The sequence below is a fragment of the Loxodonta africana genome, chromosome 25 (genome assembly GCF_030014295.1).
Source record: "Loxodonta africana isolate mLoxAfr1 chromosome 25, mLoxAfr1.hap2, whole genome shotgun sequence".
Classification (NCBI taxonomy): domain Eukaryota; kingdom Metazoa; phylum Chordata; class Mammalia; order Proboscidea; family Elephantidae; genus Loxodonta; species Loxodonta africana.
In genome coordinates, this window is record NC_087366.1 from 50,019,747 (window position 1) to 50,030,851 (window position 11,105).

At 40.7% G+C, this 11,105-nt stretch overlaps 1 protein-coding gene across 1 annotated transcript in view; it reads left to right on the forward strand.

The window, feature by feature from the left end:
- ACBD3 (acyl-CoA binding domain containing 3) overlaps positions 1-4,152 on the forward strand; it is a 39,542-nt gene extending 35,390 nt beyond the window's left edge. Inside the window, exon 8 of the mRNA XM_003410929.4 lies at positions 3,616-4,152. Within this exon, the coding sequence (XP_003410977.2) occupies positions 3,616-3,827 (212 nt within the window). The 3' untranslated portion in view covers positions 3,828-4,152. The remainder of the gene's footprint in view (positions 1-3,615) is intronic.
- Positions 4,153-11,105: the final 6,953 nt, after the last annotated feature.

Genomic DNA, 11,105 nt, shown 5'->3' on the forward strand with positions numbered 1-11,105 from the left:
AGGTCCAGATTTCAGCTGACAAATGTGGAGCCATGTCCATGGGCCAGTGTCATTTAGGAGTTGCGTTGTCTTATATGGCATTTGGTTTTCAGCATTCTTTATTTCAGAGTACCACTAGCATGATAGAGCATTGCCCATAAGTACTACTGACTGAATTAGAAAAAATACAAGAGTGAAAACAGAGGAGAGATGAAGGCTTTAGCAGACTGGGCAACCATTACTACCATTGTCTGAAGTGCCCCTCAACAACATCAGAACCAGGAGCTGCCAAATCCCATACTAGACTTTTGGATGCATCCCAAAAAACCAAAACCAAACCCGTTGGCATCGAGTCGATTCCAACTCCGTAGTGACCCTATAAGACAGTAGAACTGCCCCATAAGGTTTCCAAGGAGCAGCTGGTACGTTTGAACTCCTGACCTTTTGCTTAGTAGCCGAGCACATTACAGGGACTCATTGAAATCAAGCTATTTGAGCAGAAGAACTAGTTGGTGCCTGGCCACAACCGATGACTGCCCTGACAGGGAGCACAACAGAGAACCCCTGAGGGAGCAGGAGATCAGTGGGATGCAGACCCCAAATTCTCATAAAAAGACCAGACTTAATGGTCTGACTGAGACTAGAGGAATCCCGGCGGTCACGGTCCCCAAACCTTCTGTTGGCCCAGGACCGGAACCATCCCCGAAGACAACTCATCAGACATGAAAGGGACTGGACAGTGGGTAGGAGAGAGATGCTGATGAAGAGCGAGCTATTTGTATCAGGTGGACACTTGAGACTGTGTTGGCATCTCCTGTCTGGAGGGGGGATGGAAGGATAGAGAGAGTTGGAAGCTGGCAAAACTGTCACAAAAGGAGAGACTGGAAGGGCTGACTTCTTAGGGGGAGAGCAAGTGGGAGTATGTAGTAAGGTGTATATAAACTTATATGTGACAGTCTGACTTGATTTGTAAACGTTTAGTTGAAGCTCAATAAAAGTTAAAAAAAAATCAAGCTATTTGTCAATGTCTGGGAAAGAATTTTTTGTATGCAAATTATTGAACTTATCAAGAGCTTTGTGAGTAAATGGAAGAATTCCCTGTTGAGAAATGGATTGAGGTCATACATTTTTCCTGGGTTGCCAGCTGGGGGAGCTTCTAAAAGGAAGTACTTTCTAGTCTAAGCTCTGAGTTGGTTATAGTTTTGGGGCTGTTGTACTGGGACAAGCACTGATAAAAATGACTGGGGTCCAGTGCCTATCTAGAGGTGGGAACCTCAATATCCTTGACCTTAGCCCTAATAAAAAAAAAAAAAAAAAAACGCCAAATCCATTGCTGCCAAGTCCGTTCTAACTCTTAGCGACCCTATAGGACAGAGTAGAACTGCCCCATAGGGTTTTCAAGGAGCGGCTGGTAGAATCGAACTGCCAGCCATTTGGTTAGCATTCGTAGCTCTTGATTGCTATGCCTAATATGTATCCCTAAAATGGAAGAGAACTTTACCCGCTTATGTACCCATTCCTTATCATAAAATGATTTGCGACTGAAACAAATCCATTAGAACCTCTGTATTAGCAGCATCTACAGTGAGGTCTTAACTGCTCCTCAGAACTGTTTGCTAAGAGGGAGCATGACAAACCCAGATCCCTTCAGAGCCTGCTGTGCCACCGTATCCTGTCCACATTGTAGGAGCCCTTTTGGCTTGACTTAGGAGGGAAGAAGAGTTTGGGGTTTTCTGATCTGGTTTGGTCTTAGGTCCTAAAAGGTAGACAGAAGAATTTTTCTCTGCAGTATGAATGGTAGCCCAGACTCCTCTGTTTTAATTCTTTGTTTTCTCTGTTGTTTCTGAGTCTCAAGTCTTGGTTGAAATTGATGAAAGATGCATTATTACCTATCGCAGTAACCTTTAGTTTTGCAGATTTGGAACAAAATTTTTGTCTTGAATTAATGGACTAGCCTATTTCATGGATATCCTGATAGACAATTATATAGCTCTCATTTGTCAATGAACAACATGTAATTTTAGGTATTGCCATGGTAAAGCCTACTTTTGTAAGAGTGTTTTCTGCCCTTTTTTTCCCAATAAACCTTTATTTTAGAATAGTTTATAGAAAAGTTGCAAAAATGCACAGAGTTTCTGTATGCCCAACACTCAGTTTCCCCATTGTTAGCATTTTACATTGTATAGTAAAACCTGCGAAAGCCAGAACCTGTGTAAGGTGGAAAACCGTCAGAGAAGGACACTGATAGAGAGCTATAAGGAGCCCTGGTGGCACAGTGCTTAAGTGTTCAACTGCTAACCGAAAAATTGGTGGTTCAAACCCACCAGCCACTCAGAGGGAGAAAGATGAGACAGTCTGCTTCCATAAAGATTATAGCCTTGGGAGCTCTATGGGGCAGTTCTACTCTCTTCTCTAGGGTCGCTGTGAGTCTGAATTGACTCAGCAGCAATGGGTAATAGAGAATGATAGAAGACTGGTAAGACTGCACCCTGTCAAAGGTGGAAAACTTGCAAGACCTGGAAAAACAAGGCAATTCCATCGAGTTCTGACTCTCACAGGTTTCGCTGTACTTGGGTACATTTGTCATACCTAATGAACCGATACTGATCTATTAGTATTAGCTAAGGTCAGCATTTATTCAGGTTTTCTTAGTGTTTATTAATGTTCTTTTTCTGTTCCAGGATACCACATTGTAGTTAGTAGCCATACCTCCTTCAGCACCTCTGGACTGTGAGAATTTCTCAGACTTTTCTTGTTTCCTGATAGCAACCGTTGACAGACATCTCCCAGTTGACTTGTGCCACCAAAATTTACTCTGCTATGTTACAAACCTGAAAATCTTTTCTCTTCTGTGCTGAATGTTCCTTTGACCTATTTCCTTGAGGCTGTTTATGTTTCATACGTTAAATGAAACTTCTAAGCTGGTTCATGATTTTCTCATAGTTAGCCCGTTACTCCTGTAGATTTCTAGAGGTATTTTTTTTTTTTTCCTAATCTCATTACCATTCAGAAAACTATAACCGGGGCACACCTATAATCAGAGCTCATTTTTTGCCACTTGGATCATCTCCGGATTACACAGGTCTAGCGAGTGCCTGTTGTCATGATGTCTCTGAATGCCCGCCTCCCCTGTGGTTTCCTCGTTTTGTGCTTTGCATGCCAGACACACAGAAAGTAATAGTCCTCAGAGACTTCCTTTCTGCTTCCTAAATTGGGTGGGGGGGGGGGACTGTTATTGTTGAAAAGAGGGAATATCAGAGCAGCATTTTCCTTGGTTTTATTCCTATTGGGAAAAATTAGGAATTGAATGAATAAGGAAGAACAAAAATTGGGCCCAGAAATAGGAGCAGTGGTCAAAGCGCAGGGAGGGATAGGATGCTGGTGGCTAACACAGCCAGGTGTTTCTGCCACCGGGCTCCCAGGACCCAGAACAGTGCTTGGTACAGAACAGGTGCTCAGGTGTGTGGATGAACGCGTGCATGAACAAACACATGCTTGCATGCAGGTAAGTTGCAGAGTGGATCAAAAGAATTCCTGAAGGAGTCATTCTCAAAGAAAGGATGGCATATAATTGCTTGCTGCAAATATGGTTCTCCTGGATCCATTCATTGACGTCTCCCTTATTCTTTCTCACAGAAAACATCAATAGTGAAGAGAAAGCCAAAAAGAATGCCAACAAGCCTCTGCTGGATGAGATTGTGCCTGTGTACCGACGGGACTGTCATGAAGAAGTGTACGCTGGCAGCCACCAGTATCCAGGGAGAGGAGTCTATCTCCTCAAGTTTGACAATTCCTACTCTTTATGGAGGTCAAAATCCGTCTACTACAGAGTCTATTATACTAGATAAAGATGTTGCCACAGCCTGGAGTCTAGGGTTGGGCAGAAGATGGCATTTAATTTGGAAATTTCATTTGACTTCTGTGGAGCATTGGAGTCAGTGTTTACTCGATTGATTCTGGTCTGATGGCTTTTGACCTCTTGTTGGGAATCAGGATTTCCCTGAGACCCTTTAACATTAACACTTCGGGGTTAAAGGGATTCCTCAGACTCATCCAGCCCTTGGGTGCTGACCAGCAGAGTCTCTAGTGGATGCTGAAGTTACATGAACGACGTGTTAAATCTCTAAAGTCTCAAAAATAAAACTTCCCAGCGCTGACCCTGCTTGGCTGATGGTTAGTCCATTGCCGCCTGTTCTGTGAGAGCCCCTACTTACACTGCCCTCTGACTTGACACCTTTCTGTTCAGTAGGCTCCGTGAGATGCAGCTGGCTTTGACGGCAGGTCACCATTTTTACAACCTTAAAAGCTCAAGACCTCACTGATTCAAATAGAAAAAGAAGGGGTCTCAACTTGGTCTTCTTCTGAACAATCTGCATTGTTTGTGCTTCTGGGGCAGCTGTTAGTTCAGTTACACTACAGAGAAGTACTTCCTGAGATAATCTTGACCTAGGATGTTCAAACCCACCTGACAGTCGAAGGGCCCAGATGCATAGAACACGTCCAGCACCCTTCTCAGCGAGCGGCCCCAAACTCTCACTCGCTTTCTCTCTCTCTGTTTTCCAGGCTACTGGTAGCAAAGAAAAATTAGTTTTGTCTTAATTCGGCTTTTATAGATCATCTCACGTTGGAACCGTTTTCGGCACAGCCATACAGTTTGAGACTTTGTAGTTACATTGGCACCTACTGAATTTAAATATTTACAGTCATTTTAATATAATTTAGTGATGGGGAATAACATTACACTAGTATGGAAATCACTGCCAGAGACAGTCCGTTTTCTTTTTGTCACTAGTTAGGCACAGATCCTACATGATTCCAGTTTGGAATTACTTATTAAAGAAAATTGGAAATACACGTGCACATGCTTAAATTTTATAGCTTTAATCTATATTATGTCTTTATTGATGGAAAGAGGTACATTTTTGTTTTCCTCACTGAAAACAAATATGAATTAATTGCCTCAAATTTGTCTTAAGTGATTGACTAGTCTAGAGATTCTTGTTTTCAGAAGAGAGTGTGGTATAGATAGAAATCACAAAGATGGCAATATGCACTTAACGTTGTTATATGTTGTTACTGCAATACTTAGGTGTTTGTAGTTCAGATCACACATCACTTGTAGAAGGGTTTCTGTTGGTTAGCTGCGGTATATTCAGTTCACTACATAATCAGCTGTTTTGAGTTTCTGACGTACCGCCTTTCCTTCAGTTTTTTAATACCTGGCTTCATACATATCTCTTTTGGTTGTTCAGAAATTGGATTGTTTTCTCCTAAGAAGTGCTTAATTTGTGTTTTTTTTTTTTTTTCATTTTGATTCAGAAGTACTCCCAGCTCATAGGTGTCCAGCCAGACTGCTGCCTCCAGAACATCCATCAGGCTGTCCCTCAGCTCTGACGTACATATGGCATAGAAACCATGGGGCGAGGCACTTCCTGGCAATTTTTTTTAATAAGAAAAATACTGTATTTAAAATGTAAAATAAACTTTTAAAAAGCAGGCACTAATATATATTTCTTCCAGGCTTTGAATTACAGATTTTGTCCTTACACATGTTAAGATGGATTACCTTCTAAAAATATCATTGTTCTTGGGAGCAGTATGTTACTTTACATAGCAGCGGTTCCTGTCATGTGTCATGTCAGAACATTTTTGGTTTTAAACTTTTTTATTGCCTTTGGCTGTTGATTAGTACAGTACAAGTGCGATTTCAAAAAGATCTTGAAATAATATATTTAATCAATTAAAATGTTTATCTGTAACTTGTTGGTGTTTCGTTAATATAGTTGCTCTCTGATGCATGAGTACTGTATTTCATTATTTCAGTAGGACAAGAAGAAGTGTTTTAAATGACCTTTTCTAGCTTAAGAAAAGATCTAGTTAGAAAACAACAAACTACTATTCTGGCAAATTATTTTGTTTCTTCTATGAAGTACCCTAGTGAGTTCAGATTTAAATTTTCTCAGACTTGATGAAAAGGAAAGCACTGACTTTTCTTATTGAAAATGACGTTATAAACTGTCTCCCTACACAGCCGTGTGTGTAGCTTGTTCCTTGAAGTGCGCTTGGAAAATCCAAAATAGCTCCGGAAGGGTGGCGCCTACTCCGAATGGGTGGTTGCAAAGCAGTCACAAGGGGAGCACCCAGTCCATGTGATGTGGAGGGCCAGAAACTGTTCTACTTAGAATTGACCCTACTGAAATGCAGGGCGGCTTGGGTGGTTTTTTCCCCCCCTTAGAAATGTGGAGTAGACAAAAGGAGGTGATCTCTTCGTATTTCTGCTGTGTGGGCTGTGAAGCCAGACAGAGAACAGCTAAGGGAGAGCTGCTGTGAGCGCCCCTGGAAGCCATGCTGCTGAGTCTTGACCATCTGTTTTGTGGAAGAGGAGAAGCAACCAACTCAGAATAATAAATGATTGCTGATAACTCATTCGGGCCTAGCGTGCAGCAGTCCCAACCATAACCATTTTTGCATCTATCCCCAGCTGCTGCTCCACTCATGTCAGCAGCCTAGGGACGTGGGCGTGTATATTTTCTTGGGGTAGAGTAAATACTGTATTTCTGTTCACTGACTTTTCAAAATGTGTGTAATTAGCATTGGCCTTTTATCTCACACACCTGAGCTTAGGATTATTTAACTTTCTTACTGGGTGTTTTTCAAGACATTTGATTATTGGCCTTCAAAGCCTCTGTTTTAAATTTATTGTCATTATTCCAAGTGCTTGTTATTTTGATTCCTTTGTCGTGAACAGACGTAAGCAGCGGTAGCTGTGGACTGATGAGGATGGGATTCAAACCTACTCTTAGAGAGCACAGTGGATTAGCAGCCCATCACATTGACCGCTGAGGCCACCTAGTCTACAAACCAAACCCGTTGCCATCGAGTCCATTCCGACTCATAGTGACCCTGTAAGCAGAGAACTGCCCCATAGAGTTTCCAAGGAGCGCCTGGTGGATTCAAACTGCTGACTTTTTGGTTAGTAGCCGTAGCACTTACCCACTACGTCACCAGGGTTTCCATAACCCAGACCCATTGCGGTTGAGTTGATTCTGACTCAGCGAATATGGCTACTAACCAAAAGGTGCCCCTTGGAAACTCTAGGGGGCAGTTCTACTCTGTCCTGTAGGGTTGCTGTGAGTCGAAATCGACTCAATGGCAGTGTTTGGTTTTGGGGTTTTTTGTCATGAAAGGCAAAAGCACTCTTACAGTTGGTATGTTGCATGCAAGTCGTGACTTGATGAGGGCACTTAATTCAATACTACGAAACTAAGTGACTGATTTTTCCAAATTGTCATTGCCATTTGAACTCAGTAACTCATGGGCTAAAATTGTAGATTGGAACAGTTAACTCATTTCTCGTAACTAATGAAAGCTTGTGTCTGATTGCTCAGTTCAACCCTGTCACTCAAACTGTTACCTCAAAGTTTATTTCTGGAATGAGCAAGTATAAGTGGGATTACAAATGCGGATCTATTTGATTTTTTTACCTTCAGTGATATTTGTATACAATTTTTAAGTTTTTACCCTTTTGCAAGATCATCAATTTAAATATCTTTAGTTGAAATTGGCACACCTTTGGCATGGCAGGTACATAAATGTAAACATGTTTTTCATAAGGCCTACATTTTGCAACTTCTTTATTCCAGATTGTGTTTTGGGGAATTCTCCCTGTTCGTAAATAGAGTGTTCTTTTAATGTGCCGTGTATTCTTCCAGAGAATGCCTCTTTGGCCGTTTTTCTGTTATTGAGCATTAGGTTACCTCTGGTTTTTTGGTATTACCAATGGTGCTCCAGTGAGCATCCTTTTATGTGTCTCTGCAGATCTGCATGCTGAGAAATTGCTGGGTCGAACACACAGGTTCTGTGCATTCTTTTTATTTCAATAGACACAAATTCCTCCGAAGTGGCTGGACTAATTTCCCCTCCCACCAGTAGTGTATGAGAATATGACTTTTTTCGCTGTCAACTTTTGGTATTATCAGACTTAATTTTTGGTCATCTGGATGGGCAAAAAATTAAACTTCATTTGAATATGCATTTCCTTGATACATTATAAGGTTAAGTGTCTATGTTTATTGGTCATTTGTAGTTCCTGTAAATTGCTTGTTTGTGTCCTTTACTCATTTTTTAATTGGGTAATTTCTTTATATTGATTTATTAGCTTTTTAAAAAATATAGTTTTGTATACTAATCATCAGTTGTATGTAAATATTTTCTTCCGGTTTATTGCTAGTGTTAATTTTGTTCATGGTGGTTTTGTAGACTGTTGGTTTTTTTGTTTTGCTTTCCTTTTTTTGGTCATAGATATTTTTAATTATGTTGTCAATTTAATGCTTTTTTTTTCCATTATGGCTTTTGCTTCTTGCCATATATATATATATATACACACATCTTTTCAGAAATGGGTTCTACTTATATGTCCAGTTGTGTACTAATATCATGCTTTAAACTACTTTAGTTTTATAATATATTTTGATATAAGGCTAATCTCTACTGTTCTTTTGATAAATTTTCTTGGATATTTTTGCACCTTTACTCTTGCATATAAATTTAATCATCAGCTTGCCATGTTTCATGAAAATTATTGCTAGGATTTACATTGGAATATCACCTTGAATTTATAGACTAATTTGTGGACGTTCAGCTACTGATTGCTAATGTAAGCTTAGGTTGCTTTTTAAAAGATTGGGAGCTCTTCTTTATTCCTGAGTGGTACCTTCAGTAGAAGGGACGGAAAGTACAGCTCTGTAGTAGTCCTTTCCGCCATTATTATTTAGGATCCTGGCTAATCTGGGCCAACAGAAAACTCAAAAAGAAAATGGCCCAAATAAGATAGTTTGTTTGCTCTCTTTGTACACATTAAAGAAGTCAACTGGTATAGGGTGAGTGGGCTCCTACACTTCATTAAGTGGTTGTAAGCTCAAAGTTTCTTTTGTTTCACCCTGCTAAGGGATAGTATTGTTTTTCTATGCATGGTTAGAAGCTGGCTTGCCAGAGGGTGGGAGGGCCCATGCAATTAGGAAGTGTTTAGTCACATAGCCTCCACTAGCTGCAAGGGCTGCTGGGAACTGCCTCTAGCTGGGGAGTCAGTCATGTTCCCAGCCAGATCTCAGAGAGGAACAAGTATATACAGAATTACACAAAGGAAGGTAGCAGCAGACAGCCCCACTGCCCTAAGCATTGATCAGGTGAGTTTTAAAATGTATAACTTGCATTGACTTTTTTCCGCCATTATAAAAGCCACGCATAGTTTTTATAGAAAATTAAACAGTGTACATAGGCAAAAAGAACTAAACCTGAAATTATAGACCTACCACTAAGAGTTAATGGGTGTCATTCTGAGAAATTTCCTTCTGGTCTTTTTTTTTTTTCCCCCTTTAATTTTCAATTATATAATTCTAGCATACAGAGAAATAAAATAATGAGTTCTCACATACCCACCACCCAACACTAGTCACATCTTACCATTTTGCCCTATTTGCTCCCATTCTTGTCTAAGTGATAAAATGGTAATGAGAGAGTTTGAGCCCTGTGTACCTTTTTCTGATTACCATTGCCCCTTCTTCCTTGCAAAGGTAACCATTATCCTGATTTTGATGTGTATCATTCTGGATGGTCTTTATAACAAATGTATGTTGCCATAAAAAATAGGTAGTATGATTTTGCAAAATGCTTTTGAGTTTTATGTAAAATGTCATTTGGAAGTTTTTTTCTAATCCACATGGTTTTTTAGTGGTATACAGTTGATTCTTGCAGCTCTACTATTATATAGTAATCCATTCTTTAGTAACTTATATGGATACTATATGTACCATGTGGTCATTCTCCTGCTGTTGGACATGTAGAGTTTGTCACAGGTTTCTACCATTGTAATCTTCCTTGTATGTGTCTGCTTATGCTCACGTGCAAGAGCTTCTGTAGTGTATGTACCAAAAGGTGACATTGTTGAGTCATAAGCTGTGTGGGTCTCGGACTATGCTGTTCTTGTTGCTAGGTGCCTTCAAGTCGGTTCCAACTCATAGTGACCCTATGTACAAACACTACCTGGTCCTGCGCCATCCTTGAGACTGTTGTTGCAGCTACTATGCCAGTCTGTCTCATTGAGGATCTTCCTCTTTTTTGATGACCCTTGATGTCCTTCTCCAGGGACTGATCCTTCCTGATAACGTGTCCAAAGTATGTGAAAAGTAGTCTCACCACCCTCGATTCTAAAGATCATTCTGCCTGTACTTCTTCCAAGACAGATTTGTTCATTCTTCTGGCAGTCTATGGCGTATTCAGTATTCCTCACCAACACCGTAATTCAAAGGCATCAGTTCTTCAGTCTTCCATCCGTCATCCAGCTTTCATGTGCATATGGGGTGATTGAAAACGCCATGGCTTGAGACAAAAAAAAAAAAACCAGACTTAATGGTCTGACAGACTAGAGAAACCCCAAGAATGTGGCCCCTAGACACCTTTTGGCCCAGTAATGAAGTCCCTCCTGAGGTTCACCCTTCAGCTAAAGATTAGACAGGCCCATAAAACAAAGCGAGATTAAATGGGCACACCAGCCCAGGAGCAAGGATGAGAAGGCTGGGGGGCGGGGGCGGGGGGGACAGGAAAGCTGGCGACGGGGAATCCAAGGTCGAGAACGGCAGAGAGTTGACATGTTGTGGGGTTGGCAACCAGTGTCACAAAATACGTGTATTAATTGTTTGCTGAGAAACTAGTTCTGTAAACCATCTAAAGTACAATAAAAAAAAAAAAAAAAAAAGCTATTGAGGCTGCTTATAAAAAAAAAAACACCATAGCTTGGGTCAGGCACACTTTATTCTCCAAGGTAACATCTTTGCTTTTAACAGCTGAAAGAGGTCTTTTGCTGGCAGATTTGCCCAGTACATTGTATCATTTGATTTCTTTACTGCTGCTTCCGTGGGCGTCGATTGTGGATCCAAGTAAAATGAAATTCTTGACCACTTCAGTCTTTTCTCCCTTTATCATGATGTTACTTACTGGTCCAGTTGTGAGGATTTTTGTTTTCTCTGTGTTGCGGTGTAATCCATACAGAAGGCTGTGGTCTTTGATCTTCATCAATAAGTGCTTCAAGTCCTCTTCACTTGCAGCAAGCAAGGTCGTGTCATCTGCAT